At 49.9% G+C, this 16,609-nt stretch overlaps 1 protein-coding gene across 1 annotated transcript in view; it reads left to right on the top strand.

Moving 5' to 3' along the window:
* Positions 1 to 16,609, top strand: part of LOC133629414 (uncharacterized) — a 97,168-nt gene that overhangs the window by 78,057 nt on the left and 2,502 nt on the right. Inside the window, exon 3 of the mRNA XM_062020057.1 lies at positions 15,129 to 15,366. Within this exon, the coding sequence (XP_061876041.1) occupies positions 15,129 to 15,366 (238 nt within the window). The remainder of the gene's footprint in view (positions 1 to 15,128; positions 15,367 to 16,609) is intronic.

Genomic DNA, 16,609 nt, shown 5'->3' with positions numbered 1-16,609 from the left:
GCTCCCTTTGAAAAAATACATGTGTCTGTTAAGTTATGCCACTGAGTATGGGAGCTACAAGAAAGCAGAAGGCAGATCCCAGCTACAGTAGTCAGTAGGTCCCCATGCAGTCTATCAGCCAGCACGGTGTCACATTTGCAGCTGCTTTCCTGTGGGAGCTATCTTCAATACCACACTTTTTCTCATTAGATCCCATTGAAAAAATACATGTGTCTGTTAAGTTATGCCGCTGAGTATGGGAGCTGCAAGAAAGCAGAAGGCAGACCCCAGCTACAGTAGTAAGTAGGTCCCCATGCAGTCTATCAGCCAGCACGGTGTCACATTTGCAGCTGCTTTCCTGTGGGAGCTATCTTCAAGACCACACTTTTTCTCCTCAGCTCCCATTGAAAAAATAAATGTGTCTGTTAAGGTATAACACTGAATATGGGAGCTACAAGAAAGCAGGAAGGCAGACCCCAGCTACAGTAGTAAGTAGGTCCCCATGCAGTCTATCAGCCAGCACGGTGTCACATTTGCAGCTGCTTTCCTGTGGGAGCTATCTTCAATACCACACTTTTTCTCCTCAGCTCTCATTGAAAAAATACATGTGTCTGGTAAGTTATGCCACTGAGTATGGGAGCTACAAGAAAGCAGGAAGGCAGACCCCAGCTACAGTAGTAAGTAGGTCCCCATGCAGTCTATCAGTCAGCACGGTGTCACATTTACAGCTGCTTTCCTGTGGGAGCTATCTTCAATACCACACTTTTTCTCCTCAGCTCCCATTGAAAAAATAAATGTGTCTGTAAAGGTATAACACTGAATATGGGAGCTACAAGAAAGCAGGAAGGCAGACCCCAGTTACAGTATTAAGTAGGTCCCCATGCAGTCTATCAGCCAGCACGGTGTCACATTTGCAGCTACTTTCCTGTGGGAGCTATCTTCAATACCACACTTTTTCTGTTCAGCTCCCATTGAAAAAATACATGTGTCTGTTAAGTTATGCCACACAGTATGGGAGCTACAAGACAACAGGAAGGCAGACCCCAGCTACAGTAGTAAGTAGGTCCCCATGCAGTCTATCAGTCAGCACGGTGTCACATTTGCAGCTCATTTCCTGTGGGAGCTATCTTCAAGACCACACTTTTTATCCACAGTTCCCATTGAAAAAATACATGTGTATGTTAAGTTATGCCACTGAGTATGGGAGCTACAAGAAAGCAGGAAGGCAGACCCCAGCTACAGTAGTAAGTAGGTCCCCGTGCAGTCTATCAGCCAGCACGGTGTCACATTTGCAGCTGCTTTCCTGTGGGAGCTATCTTCAATACCACACTTTTTATCCTCAGCTCCCTTTGAAAAAATACATGTGTCTGTTAAGTTATGCCACTGAGTATGGGAGCTACAAGAAAGCAGAAGGCAGACCCCAGCTACAGTAGTAAGTAGGTCCCCATGCAGTCTATCAGCCAGCACGGTGTCACATTTGCAGCTGCTTTCCTGTGGGAGCTATCTTCAATACCACACTTTTTCTCATTAGATCCCATTGAAAAAATACATGTGTCCGTTAAGTTATGCCACTGAGTATGGGAGCTACAAGAAAGCAGAAGGCAGACCCCAGCTACAGTAGTAAGTAGGTCCCCATGCAGTCTATCAGTCAGCACGGTGTCACATTTGCAGCTACTTTCCTGTGGGAGCTATCTTCAAGACCACACTTTTTCTCCTCAGCTCCCATTGAAAAAATAAATGTGTCTGTTAAGGTATAACACTGAGTATGGGAGCTACAAGAAAGCAGGAAGGCAGACCCCAGTTACAGTATTAAGTAGGTCCCCATGCAGTCTATCAGCCAGCACGGTGTCACATTTGCAGCTGCTTTCCTGTGGGAGCTATCTTCAATACCACACTTTTTCTCCTCAGCTCCCATTGAAAAAAATACATTTTGTCTGTTAAGTTATGCCACTGAGTATGGGAGCTACAAGAAAGCAGGAAGGCAGACCCCAGCTACAGTAGTAAGTAGGTCCCCATGCAGTCTATCAGCCAGCATGGTGTCACATTTGCAGCTGCTTTCCTGTGGGAGCTATCTTCAATACCACACTTTTTCTCCTCGGCTCCCTTTGAAAAAATACGTGTCTGTTAAGTTATGCCACTGAGTATGGGAGCTACAAGAAAGCAGGAAGGCAGACCCCAGCTACAGTAGTAAGTAGGTCCCCATGCAGTCTATCAGCCACCACGGTGTCACATTTGCAGCTGCTTTCCTGTGGGAGCTATCTTCAATACCACACTTTTTCTCCTCAGCTCCCATTGAAAAAATACATGTGTATGTTAAGTTATGCCACTGAGTATGGGAGCTACAAGAAAGCAGGAAGGCAGACCCCAGCTACAGTAGTCAGTTGGTCCCCATGCAGTCTATCAGCCACCACGGTGTCACATTTGCAGCTGCTTTCCTGTGGGAGCTATCTTCAATACCACACTTTTTCTCCTCAGCTCCCATTGAAAAAATACATGTGTATGTTAAGTTATTCCACTGAGTATGGGAGCTACAAGAAAGCAGGAAGGCAGACCCCAGCTACAGTAGTAAGTAGGTCCCCATGCAGTCTATCAGTCAGCACGGTGTAACATTTGCAGCTGCTTTCCTGTGGGAGCTATCTTCAATACCACACTTTTTCTCCTCAGCTCCCATTGAAAAAATAAATGTGTCTGTTAAGGTATACCACTGAATATGGGAGCTACAAGAAAGCAGGAAGGCAGACCCCAGCTACAGTAGTAAGTAGGTCCCCATGCAGTCTATCAGCCAGCACGGTGTCACATTTGCAGCTGCTTTCCTGTGGGAGCTATATTGAATACCACAGTTTTTATCCTCAGCTCCAATTGAAAAAAATACATTTTGTCTGTTAAGTTATACCACTGAGTATGGGAGCTTGTAGTGGGTCTGGGACGGGAGTGATTTTCCACAGCAGCTCCTGCAGTGCTGTGCTTACTGTTGATATCAATATTATGACTACCGCTCGCACAGCATCAGGGCTGTCCCTCCAGCATTCCTTCCCCCACCTTCACCAATAGCTGTGAGTGGGCATGATCTTGGGAGGGACTATGGCCAGGACAGCTGACCCAGGCTGACCAAGGAGATATTCCATACCATATGACGTCAGCTCAGGAATATAAACTGGGGGAGAGGAGCAGGAAGGGGAGGCGAGATTCATTTCTGGCCTTCCCAAAGCAACCGCTACGCGTACTGAAGCCCTGCTTCGCGGGAGGGGGCCGGACATTGCTGCTGATGGGAAGTGGAGAGGAACAGCTTTATCTGCTTCTGCTTTGCTTCCCGCGCGCGAGGCTTTGCTGCTTATTTATTAAACTGCTTTTATCTCAACCCACGAGACTCCCATCTTATTTTCTCCCCTTCCCTGCCTTCTGAGGAGGTGGGGGATAAAGTGGTGTGGTGGGCATCTTGCATCCAGCCAGGCTCAAACTACCACAGAGCTACAAGAAAGCAGGAAGGCAGACCCCAGCTACAGTAGTCAGTAGGTCCCCATGCAGTCTATCAGCCAGCACGGTGTCACATTTGCAGCTGCTTTCCTGTGGGAGCTATCTTCAAGACCACACTTTTTCTCCTCAGCTCCCATTGAAAAAATAAATGTGTCTGTTAAGGTATAACACTGAGTATGGGAGCTACAAGAAAGCAGGAAGGCAGACCCCAGTTACAGTATTAAGTAGGTCCCCATGCAGTCTATCAGCCAGCACGGTGTCACATTTGCAGCTGCTTTCCTGTTGCAGCTATCTTCAATACCACACTTTTTCTGTTCAGCTCCCATTGAATAAAATACATTTTGTTTGTTAAATTGTACCGCTGAGTATGGGAGCTACAAGAAAGCAGGAAGGCAGACCCCAGCTACAGTATTAAGTAGGTCCCTATGCAGTCTGTGATCCAGCACGGTGTCACATTTGCAGCTGCTTTCCTGTGGGAGCTATCTTCAATACCACAGTTTTTATCCTCAGCTCCCTTTGAAAAAATACATGTGTATGTTAAGTTATGCCACTGAGTATGGGAGCTACAAGAAAGCAGGAAGGCAGACCCCAGCTACAGTAGTAAGTAGGTCCCCATGCAGTCTATCAGCCAGCACGGTGTCACATTTGCAGCTGCTTTCCTGTGGGAGCTACCTTCAATACAACACTTTTTCTGTTCTGCTCCCATTGAAAAAATACATGTGTCTGTTAAGGTATACCACTGAATATGGGAGCTACAAGAAAGCAGGAAGGCTGACCCCAGCTACAGTAGTAAGTAGGTCCCCATGCAGTCTATCAGCCAGCACGGTGTCACATTTGTAGCTGCTTTCCTGTGGGAGCTATCTTCAATACCACAGTTTTTATCCTCAGCTCCCATTGAAATAATACATTTTGTCTGTTAAGTTATGCCACTGAGTATAGGAGCTACAAGAAAGCAGGAAGGCAGACCCCAGCGACAGTAGTAAGTAGGTCCCCATGCACTCTATCAGCCAGCACGGTGTCACATTTGCAGCTGCTTTCCTGTGGGAGCTATCTTCAATACCACAGTTTTTATCCTCAGCTCCCTTTGAAAAATTACATGTGTCTGTTAAGTTATGCCACTGAGTATGGGAGCTACAAGAAAGCAGGAAGGCAGACCCCAGCCACAGTAGTCAGTAGGTCCCCATGCAGTCTATCAGCCTGCACGGTGTCACATTTGCAGCTGCTTTCTTGTGGGAGCTATCTTCAAGACCACACTTTTTCTCCTCAGCGCCCATTGAAAAAATAAATGTGTCTGTTAAGGTATACCACTGAGTATGGGAGCTACAAGAAAGCAGGAAGGCAGACCCCAGCTACAGTAGTAAGTAGGTCCCCATGCAGTCTATCAGCCAGCACGGTGTCACATTTACAGCTGCTTTCCTGTGGGAGCTATCTTCAATACAACACTTTTTCTGTTCTGCTCCCATTGAAAAAATACATGTGTCTGTTAAGGTATACCACTGAATATGGGAGCTACAAGAAAGCAGGAAGGCAGACCCCAGCTACAGTAGTAAGTAGGTCCCCATGCAGTCTATCAGCCAGCACGGTGTCACATTTGTAGCTGCTTTCCTGTGGGAGCTATCTTCAATACCACAGTTTTTATCCTCAGCTCCCATTGAAAGAATACATTTTGTCAGTTTAGTTATGCCACTGAGTATGGGAGCTACAAGAAAGCAGGAAGGCAGACCCCAGCTACAGTAGTAAGTAGGTCCCCATGCACTCTATCAGCCAGCACGGTGTCACATTTGCAGCTGCTTTCCTGTGGGAGCTATCTTCAATACCACACTTTTTCTCCTCAGCTCCCATTGAAAAAAATACATTTTGTCTGTTAAGTTATGCCACTGAGTATGGGAGCTACAAGAAAGCAGGAAGGAAGACCCTGCTGCGAAGTTTTCGGCTCTTCGCCTGAAAACCCAGGCACGAAGCCTGAAACCCAGGCACAAAGGCCTGAAACCCAGGCACGAAGCCCTGAAACCCAGGCACGAAGCCTGAAACCCAGGCACGAAGGCCTGAAACCCAGGCACGAAGCCTGAAACCCAGGCACGAAGGCCTGAAACCCAGGCACGAAGCCTGAAACCCAGGCATGAAGGCCTGAAACCCAGGCACGAAGCCTGAAAACCCAGGCACGAAGGCCTGAAACCCAGGCACAAAGGCCTGAAAAACCCAGGCACAAAGGCCTGAAAAACCCAGGCACGAAGGCCTGAAACCCAGGCACGAAGGCCTGAAACCCAGGCACAAAAGCCTGAAAAACCCAGGCACGAAGCCTACTTCATGCGGCAATCAACCCAGGGTCCGATTCTCAGCTGGGTGGGAAGAAATCAGTCCTACTCAATGTGAGTGATAGCAGAAATCTTCTTCTTCATTGAGAGCAGGCTCTAACTTATATCCACAGCAGCTTCAAAGCTAGCTCAGCAACAGCAGCTAATAGATTACATTCTTATGCTCATCCTACTTGCGGTTTCTGCCATAAGCAAGCTCCCTCACATTTTCCCATCTTGTTTTTCCCCCGTAGTTGTTTTCCACCTTGGGCTGTTAGCTCGTTAGCTGAAAACAGCCCGACCTTAAAGGAAGAGAAAGCGGCCTGCTGTCTGCGTGACAGCAACTGCTTTAACCATGGCTCTGACTCTGGTCTTGATTGTGCATTAAATTCATATAACTGGAACTCAGATTGCCTTGCCCCATCGGGCCTAACATTATACCCTGGGATCCATGTCCATTCTCCCTTAACCACTCCTTGACAAGACCCCAGCTACAGCAGTAAGTAGGTCCCCATGCAGTCTATCAGCCAGCACGGTGACACATTTGCAGCTGCTTTCCTGTCGGAGCTCTCTTAAATACCTCACTTTTTCTCCTCAGCTCCCATTGAAAAAATACATGTGTCTGTTAAGTTATGCCACTGAGTATGGGAGCTACAGAAAGCAGGAAGGCAGACCCCAGCTACAGTAGTAAGTAGGTCCCCATGCATTCTATCAGCCAGCACGGTGTCACATTTGCAACTCCTTTCCTGTGGGAGCTATCTTCAATACCACACTTTTTCTCCTCAGCTCCCATTGAAAAAATACAAACTGTAGGTAGAAGTTATACCACTGAGTATGGGAACTACAAGAAAGCAGGAAGGCTGACCCCAGCTACAGTAGTAAGTAGGTCCCCATGCAGTCTAGCAGCCAGCACGGTGTCACATTTGCAGCTGCTTTCCTTTGGGAGCTATCTTCAATCCCACTCACTCTAAAATCGTGGGGGACCAATAGTAGTACAATCAAACTGATAATAACTACATTTTTTTGCGACAGGTATTATTATGGTCAGCAAGCTGCATTAGCGTGGTTAAGTAAGGGTGGAATAAAGAGAATTTCCCCAAAGAACAGGGTCCACCCAGGGGATTTACTGGTATTCCGTTCCAGACCCTTTCTCCACAGATTAAAAATATACCCGTGGGCAATTTCTTCGGTGATGTAATACTAGAAACATTACAGCTGGAATGCAATTGCTTAAATACTGTTTCTGACTTCAAAGAAGAGTCTAAGGTGGCCCAGTATTTTTGATTCCTATTAAAGTTATGGATATCCTGTGGCCTAGAACTTATCCAATTTTTCCCCCAGTTACATTAGTACCGAAGCTTGCATTGGCACTTCCAAACAGGTCTATTTCCTCAGGGGGTGAGGCTAATGTGGTATTAAGGGACTTAATCATCTCACATTGACGTTTCCCATCCTAATTGAATTCAGCCCCATTCTATTACACAAGGTGTTATCATCTACTAGTCCACAAAGTTCCTCCAGATTCCACACGGGCAATCCTACCAAACATGTTTTAAAAAGGATTAGTAACCCCTCGGAAACTAAGACAAAGCGATGATTGAACAGTTAGCAAAGGTTATCCAAATATTATCTCTAGGCTGATTAAAATGAGTCAAGTTGTTAGCAATTATAGTTATACTAAAAGCTATGGTTATAACAAAACACCTCATTATTCATTAAATTCACTGTCTTTTTGTTATATAACCTTCAGTCTTTTGATTGTTAGCCAGTCCTCCAATGACCACAAGACGAGGGTGTATGTATTCTTCAATCTCTTCCTGTCCTTTTTTGTCAGATGGTTGGATCTCCGCAGTTTCAAGGACAGCTCTTGTCCACCTGGCTGGCACCCAAATGGATCCTGTGGGAGAATCAACACACAAATACCCACGTCCCCAGTATAATACTTTGGCCGGAGGCTGCCATATCCCTGTTTTAGGGTCACGATATTTAACCCATATTTCTTTCTTTCTTTCCTTTTGTGCCTTTGGATTATGATGTATTATTACAGGTGGTAGCTTCTGTTCCCCAAACACACACAGGTGGTTCATAACAAATAAGGCCTTTAACAATTTCATATGTGGGTCTTTAACATCCCCATATTTACCAAGATATCTTTTTAGAGTCCCATTAGCTCTTTCTATTATGGCCTGTCCTGTGGGGGAATGGGGAATCCCTGCTACATGTTTAACTCCCCATTGCTTCATAAACTGTTCTATGCTTCTACTTATATAGGCTTGCCCTTTGTTTACACCATGTGCTTATATCTGCTACCACCAGCACCTCCTCTCACTCCACCCCGTGCCCACCTCTTCTGTACCTTTCACCTCTCACGTTACAACCCGAGATCTTCCGGATGCCTACCACATCTCCCGTTCCCTATGCTTGATGACTCCAGTGTCCTGTGGCACGGGCTGATACATAACGTGTCTGCCCATCACACATGCTAGCTGAGTCAATTGCAGGAAGATATGATCAGGTGGTGGTCGTGTTCCACTTCATTATTCAATCTTGCCAATAGTTGAGTGACTCCATCTTGATCTGCATCACGGCGAGCACTCCGAGAAACACGTCAATCTGCAAGAGAGACTCAGTAGACCGTTATATCTTCTACACCCCATGCTCTCCCCCTCCCTAAGACTAGTGTGAGGGATACCGTGGCTCAGTGCATGGGGATAGCTGGTATGTCCATGACCCCTGCGGGCAGCCTATAACTCAAATTTTACTAACAAGCATCAGACCCTTACAATCAGCAGCAAAGCCAGCGTGTTTATAGTACTTCTAATTGGTCCTTTCTCTAAAAGCCAGCTGTAGTTTTCTGCAAGAAGCCTTGCAGTTTCACACGCTGCCTCAGCCTCCTCCTTGCTCCTTGTGTAGGTATTTTTGCTTCTTCGTTTCTCACAGTAGAGAGCAGCTCAAGGACAATCTGCACATTAGTTTTAGCAACTCATGCCTGGTAAGCTTCTTCTTATACACTGAAAAAAAAGCACAGCTGACAAACAAAGTTAGTATAGTTGTGCTAAAGGTAAAATCTCTAGCAGGTCTATGTTGCAAAGTTGTATGGCTGATACTACTTACATTACTAATCAAGTCTTCTAATGTCATTGAGGTTTGGTTACTTTGTTTGCTAGGCCAGTATCCTAATTTGCATAGCTGAGTCAATAAAGCAGATACTCCTACACCTGGAGCAAATATACTAGTTGCTATTATTGTTGAGGGAGACCAAAGGTAACATGGTCATCACATTTGCCAGTAAATGCATGCACAAATTGTTTTGGACAATGATGTTTCTAAATCATTGTGTGATTAGGCATCAAGATCGTCAGTTGTCCCAAACTGCGTGGTCCCCTTTGTAATCTCGAGGGTATTCCAGGCCATGCCTGGTCCCCACAGATCAGAAAAATTCCCTTTGGTAACTGTACAGGCACAAGACTAGACCTGGATCTTTTTGGTGAAGTATAATTGCACCAAGATGTTGTGTTCTTATACACGCCCAGGATGGGATCCACATTCTGTCCCAAATGTTTTGGTATTGCCGGTAAAATTAAACATAACACAAAAATCCATCTTTATAGATCCCAATAATTCTAACTCCTGTGGCTCTGGTGTCATTATTGGCAACCATGAAATGATCAAATCCCAGCTGTCAACTTTGCCATTACCCTTAACTAAGGGATTTGGTTTTAATGCATTTGGTACAGGCCATTGTGCCACATCTGATGGAACTCCCACCAAACAGGTAGAAAAAGGATTATCTGGAGTGGCCATTGATAAACATATTGTAGACTGAATGATTGCTTTGGCCAGTGTAACCCACATGTTTTGCTTGGGTTGTTGAAATTGCCTAAAACCATTTACCACAATCATTTGAAGCATCAACATAAACCACCTTTTAGCTTCTCAATGCCAAAATGTTCTGTTCTTCCAAGTTCCATTCCTGACACCTAAAACACCTTAGAAAGCCTCCACTGTAAGAAAACCACTATTCATCATCACATTTACAGCAAAATGCATAACATCACAACCAACAGTTTTTACACTCGTTGAGGCAAGGGACTGAGGATGGAAAGGACGAGCCCAGCGGTCCGTGAGGGCTGGGGCCGGTGGTGTCGGCGCGGTGTGTGTGGGGGGCTCCGGAGACACTGACCGGGCGCGGGAAGCGGTTGCGCGGCGGCGGCTGCGGATGGAAGGGGCGGGGGGGTCTGGCTCACTCCGTGCCGTCCCCGGCGCCGGCGGCGCAGCCGCTGTTACTCTCTCCCGCGTTTTCTTTGTCTCCCCTCACATGCCCGATGGTGCCCAGTCTAACACGAGGTCGCGCTCCCCCGCTCTCCTCTGATCATCCTGCGCCGCACCCCGGCCCGACTCCGCCCGCTCGGCATTCCCCTGCGAGTCGTCCCAGGGGTAACTCGGTGGGCTGGGCTCGAATGGGAAGCAGCTCTCCCGCGGGGGCTCTGCTCCGAAGCCCCTTCGCCTCTCTGACTTTGCAAAACTCCTGTGTAGAGAACTCTTTTTTTTTTCTTTTTTTTTTTTCTCTCTCTCAGCACGCCCCGCTCAGCGCCGGGCGGCACCGGGCTGGCTCTCAGTGGCCACAGGCTGTGTCTCGATGGTCTCTTGTCGCTCCAGTTTCTTTAATACTTCCTGCAGGAACCTGTCCGTTCCCTTGTCTGTCTCCTTCGGTTTCCGTGCAACAGTCAACACCTGGGCTGCAGCCATGGCCACACAGTGTTCTGCTTGCATTTCTTTTAAAATATTTATCACGTCTCTGCAAACGAGACCTAGATCTTTACTGATCGTACTATTGTCCTTATCACCACTAATAGTGACTTCCCAGAGAAGGTTTCCAATTTCTCGCCACTCACCAGAAAAGGGAGGTGAGACATAATTAGTCCCGATACCAAACAGTCCAGCTGTTGGCTCGGCTGCAGTCTCGGGCATATCAAGCCGCTGAGTTACAGCAGCGGCCAAATCCTTTTCCAACTTATACTTTTTCAAACAGTTAATTACTTGTCTCCATGATTTCATCAGTTTCTGAGCAGTCTTTTCTTCATCTATAACCAAGTCCCAAAGACAAGTCCCATATGCTCTCCACTCCTTCTCATCAAAATATTTCTCAGAGTCCTTAAAAAAGCCTTTCCAGTTACTATGTACAAGTAGACTAGACAAATCGGTCAGTTTAAAGTCCACCCCCCGCTTTTCTAACAAGAGATGTAAAAGTGAGAGTGCTGCCTCCTTATCCATGTTGTTGGATGCTCATCTCACCGCAACCTGTAGTCACTCCCCCGGGTACAGCAACCTCTGCTTGGGGTCCGGCAGGCTTCCTCCTGCGACTGCCTCTGCCTCCGGATTTTCAAGTCTCAGCTCCCCGCAGGCAGGCTCCTTACCCGGTAACACCCAGTGATGGTCCCTGTTCGGGCGCCATATGCCGCGAAGTTTTCGGCTCTTGGCCTGAAAAACCAGACTCGAAGTCTGCAAACCAGGCTCGAAGCCTGAAACCAGACTCTAAGTCTGAAAAACCCAGGCTCAAAGCCTGAAACCCAGGCTCGAAGCCTGAAAAATGAACCAGACTCGAAGTCTGAAAAACCCAAGCTCAAAGCCTGAAAAACCAGCTCCAAGCCTACTTCATGCGGCGATCAACCCAGGGTCCGATTCTCAGCTGGGTGGGAAGAAATCAGTCCTACTCAATGTGAGTGATAGCAGAAATCTTCTTCTTCATTGAGAGCAGGCTCTAACTTATATCCACAGCAGCTTCAAAGCTAGCTCAGCAACAGCAGCTAATAGATTACATTCTTATGCTCATCCTACTTGCGGTTTCTGCCATAAGCAAGCTCCCTCACATTTTCCCATCTTGTTTTTCTCCGAAGTTGTTTTCCACCTTGGGCTGTTACCTCGTTAGCTGAAAACAGCCTGACCTTGAGGGAACAGAAAGCGGCCTGCTGTCTGCGTGACAGCAACTGCTTTAACCGTGGCTCTGACTCTGGTCTTCATTGTGCATTAAATTCATATAACTAGAACTCAGATTGCCTTGCCCCATCAGGCCTAACATTATACCCCGGGATCCATGTCCATGCTCCCTCATTTTTTCTCCACAGTCCTCATCTGAGAAGACAGAAGTGGCAGAGCCCATCTATGAGAGACTGAGCACATCCCCCATTCCCTGCCCCCCTGAGCCATTGGGAGGGGAGCAGGTAGAGATATCGGGAGCAGTGAAATGGGATGGGGAAGAAAGGAGAGATGGGGGAGGGAGATCTTAAAGTGCCAGTTGTAATACTCATCATCCTGCTCCCTTTTTGCTTTTATTCACTTCTGTTTCTTGTAGAATAAACTTTCCTATTTTCCTCTCTCAGTCAAGTACTGGAGTCTGTTTTGCCTGGAACGGTAATTGACAGCGAGCCCTCCCTGCCCTTGTCTTAATCCACAACAATTTTGCTTATGTTTTTACTCCCATTTCGCTGAGGTCTCAGCCATTCTAACGAGGGTGGGGGTGAATGGGGGCACTGAGCGAGAGACTGTGCTGGTGCTGCTGTGCTGGCTGGGCCAAACCACGACAGGACATTTGGGTACTGTAGCAGTGCTCTGAGACATAACATAATATGTGGGCACTGAAACAGGACTCTGTGGCATCACAGCACATGTGGGCACTGCAACAGTGCTCTTTAACATCATATCATAACTGGAGATTGCTACAATGCTCTGTGACAGCATATTTCGACACCGCACCAGTACTCTGTGACATCACAGCATATGTAGGCACTGGTAGGGGGCTGTGTGACATAAGAGAATATCTCTGCACTACAACAGTGCTCCATGAAATCACAGCAATCCAGGATACTGCAGCGGGGTTCTGTGACATCACATCACCACTGGGCACTGCACCAGTGCTCTGTGACATCACAGCACATGTGCACACTGCAACAGGACTGTGTAACACAGCAGCACATCTGGGCTTTGCAGCGGGGCTGTGTGACATGACAGCACATCTGGGCACTGCAAAAGTGCTCTGTGACAACACAGGACATCTGGGCACTGTACCGGTGCTCTATGACTTCACAACATATCTGGGCATTGATGGGACTCTGGCATCACAGTAAAGGTGGGCACTGCAACAGTGCTCTGTAACATCATATCACAACTGCACATTGCTACATTTCTCTGTGACATCATATCTCAACACTGTAACAGTGCTTTGTGACATCGTAGTATATCTTGACACTGGAAGGGGGCTGTGTGATATAATAGAACATCTTGGCACTGCAACAGTGCTCTGTGAAATCACAGCACTCCAGGACACTGTAGCGGGATTCTGTGACGTCACATCACCACTGGGCACTGCAACGGTGCTGTGTGACATCACAGCATATGTGCACACTGCAACATGATTCTGTAACAGAAAAGCACATCTGGGCTTTGCAGTGGGGCTGTGACATGACAGCACATCTGGGCACTGCAAAAGTGCTCTGTAACATTACAGGACGTCTGGGCACTGTAGCAGTGCTCTGATATATAATAGCATATCTGGACACTGAAACAGGACTCTGTGGCCTTACTACACACGTGGGCACTGCAACAGTGCTGTATAACATCACAACTACACATTGCTACAGTGCTCTATGACATCACAGCAGTACTAGGCACTGCACCAGTGCACTGTGACATCATAACATATCTAGGCACTGGAAGGAGGCTGTATGACATCATAGAACATCTTGGCACTGCAACATTGCTCCGTGGAATCACAGCACTCCTGGACACTGCAGTGGCATTCTGTGATATCACATCACCACTGGGCACTGCAACAGTGCTCTGTGACATTACAAGACATCTGGGCACTCCATCACTGCTCTGATATATAATAGCATATCTGGGCTCTGCAATAGTGCTTTGTGACATCACAGGACGTCTGGGCACTGTAGCAGTGCTCTAAGACATAATATCATATCCTGGCAGTGAAATGGGACTCTCTGGCATCACAGCACACGTGGGCACTGAAACAGTGCTGTATAACTTCATGTCACAACTGCACATTGCTACAATGCTCTGTGAAAACACAGCATATCTCAACACTGCACCAGTGCACTGTGACATCACAGCATATGTAGGCACTGGAAGGGGGCGATGTGACATCATAGAACATCTTGGCACTGCAACAGTGCTCCGTGAAATGACAGCACTCCAGGGCACTGCAGCGGGGTTCTGTGACGTCACATCACCACTGGGCACTGACACAGTGCTCTGTGACATTAAAAGATGTAGAATCTTAGAATCATAGAATAATAGACTGGTAGGGGTTGGAAGGGACCTTTAGAGATCATCCAGTCCAACCCACCTGCAGAAGCAGGGTCACCTAGATCAGGTGGCATAGGAACATGTCCAGGAGGGTCTTGAAGACCTCGAAGGAAGGAGCCTCCACAACTCCTCTGGGCAGCCTGTTCCACTGCTCTGTCACTCTCATGTTGGAGGCCTGTGGTCAGTGGGGTTCCACAGGGATGGGTTCTGGGGCCAGTCTTGTTCAACGCCTTCATCAAGGACCTGGATGAGGGGGCAGAGGGACCCTCAGTGAGCTCCCTGATGGCACCAAACTGGGAGCAGTGGCTGACTCCGCAGAGGCTGTGCTGCCAGTCAGTGAGAGCTGGACAGGCTGAGAGTTGGGCAGAGAGGAACCCGCTGAGGGTCACCAGGAGTAAGGGCAGAGTCCCCAGCTCCAGAGAGACAGGGAACGGCTGGAGAGAGGCAACACAGGGCTACTGAGATGCTGAGGGGATGGAACATGTGTGTGAGGAGGAAAGGCTGCGGGCCCTGGGGCTGTTTAGGTAAGAGGAGACAGCAGGGGGTTCTCATTAATACTGACAAATATGTCACTGGTGGGTGTCAGGGGGCTGGGGCAGCACTTTTGTTCTGTTGTATCCAGTGACAGGACAAGGGCTGATGGAAAGAAGCTGCAACACAAAATGTCTCATTGAAACATGAGCAAAAGCTATTTCCCTGCTGAGGTGAGGGAGCCCTGGCCCAGGCTGCCCAGGGAGGCTGCGGAGGCTCCTTCTCGGCAGGTTTCCAAGCCCAGCTGGACACGCTCCTGTGTGACCTGATCTAGGTGGGACCCGCCTGAGATGGGGGTTGGGCTGGATGAGCTTTAGGGGTCGCTTCCAACTGCCACCGTTCTGTGACTCTTTTTAGTGACGGCCCTTCCAGCTGCCACCCTCGGGCGATTCTTACGCCTGTGCCCAGAGGTGATGATGCTGCGGGGCGGGAGCGGGAGCGGGAGCGGGAGCACCGGCAGCCGCGGGACAGGCGCCGCTTCCCCGCGGACTCCATTTCCCATCACCCCCAGCGCCTAGCTGTCGCGCAAAGCCGCCGGCGGCAGCCGCGGTGCCTGCCGGGAGTCGTAGTCCCAGCGTGCCCCGCGCGGAGCCCGCGCCGCCGCCTGCGCTGCCGGGGGTCTCTCAGCGCGGGGGCGGCGCCGGCGGCTGCTCCCGGGGGTCCCGGCGGAGGCGGCTCCGGCCGTGTCGGGCGAGGAGGAGGCGGCCGAGCTCCCCACGGCTGAGCGCCGGGCGGCGAGCAGGTGCAGGATGGGGGCTCGTGGCCGGCGGTGAGCGCGGGCCGCGGGCGGGCCAGGGGGCGGCGGGAGGGCGGCGGGGAGGGGGCTCCGCAGCGGGCCGGGGGTGTCCGGTGAGGCGGGGCCGGGCGGAGGCGGCGGCGGGCCCGGGGCGGGCGGCGAGGCCCCGGGAGCCCGAGAGCCGCCCGCGGGCGCCGGTGGGGGGGAGGCGGCCGAACGCGGCTCCGCGGCGGCTCCTCGGGCCCCGGCGGCGGCGCGGAGCGGGGCGGGGGGAGGCGGGGCCGCGCCGTCCCTCCGTGCCGCGGGGGAAAGCGGGAGCGGGGCCCGGGCCCGGCGGGGGCTGCCGCCCGCGGCCCGCCCCGGCGCTGCCCCGCTCCGCTCTTCTGTTCGGGGTTTGACCCGCTCCCGCTTCCCCGCCGCCGCCTCCCGCTGCAGCCGGGCAGCCGCGGCGGAGCGGGACGAGCCCCGGGCAGCCGGGAACGACCGGGCTGGGCCCCGTTCTGCGGCGGGGAGTCCCGGGGGAGGCGGCCCCGGCGCTGGCAGCGGCCTGGGACACGCTTCGCTCACCCCAAACACTTTGTGTCCCGCTCTTCCCCCGCCCCGCGTTATTTCCTTCGTGCTGTGGTTTTTAAACGCTGCTTGATGCGGTCCCATGGCGGGGGAGGGGGAAGGAATTTCAGCTCCAGAGACGGGTGACAACAGCTGAAAGGGCTCTTGGTCAGTGCTGTCTGCTCCTTGGGTTCATGTGGTGGGCACAGCTCTTTGCTCCTCTTCCCCCTGGGTGTGGTTGAACGTGTCCTACCCTCACCTCTGTGTGTCCTGCTACCCTCTGAACTGCGTCCATTGGGGTTTTATCTGTACTTCCAAGTCTACTTCTCCCTTGTGAATGCTTGTGGCAGGCAGGAAGGTGACAAAAGGAGTTGTGGTGGTGATTTGTCAGGTAGGTGCAAGGTTTTGGGCTCTCACTGAGTGTTGTCAGCACCCTCCTGCTCAGAGCCATCCCCTTCCCCTAAACCACACACCATCAGTCACAGAAACAGCCCCCAGCAGAGGCACTTCCCAAACCAGCCTCTTGCAAAAACCAAGGTACTCACAGAAAGAGGAGAAGCTGGGAGGGTTTGGAAACATCTGGGGGTGAACTTTGTGAGTCCCTGTGCAGTGTTCCAGCTGGAGCTGTGAAAACCTTCTCCAAGCCTCGTTCCAGTGGGGTGTCTGACTGTCCCCAGCCCCTTTCTCTTGATGAGCTGAGTTGAGAGCCTTGTCCTCTTTTAGGGGA

This window comes from Colius striatus, unplaced genomic scaffold, assembly GCF_028858725.1.
Source record: "Colius striatus isolate bColStr4 unplaced genomic scaffold, bColStr4.1.hap1 scaffold_44, whole genome shotgun sequence".
Lineage (NCBI taxonomy): Eukaryota > Metazoa > Chordata > Aves > Coliiformes > Coliidae > Colius > Colius striatus.
Note: the sequence above shows the minus strand (reverse complement) of the source record. Positions and strands in the feature narration are given on the sequence as shown.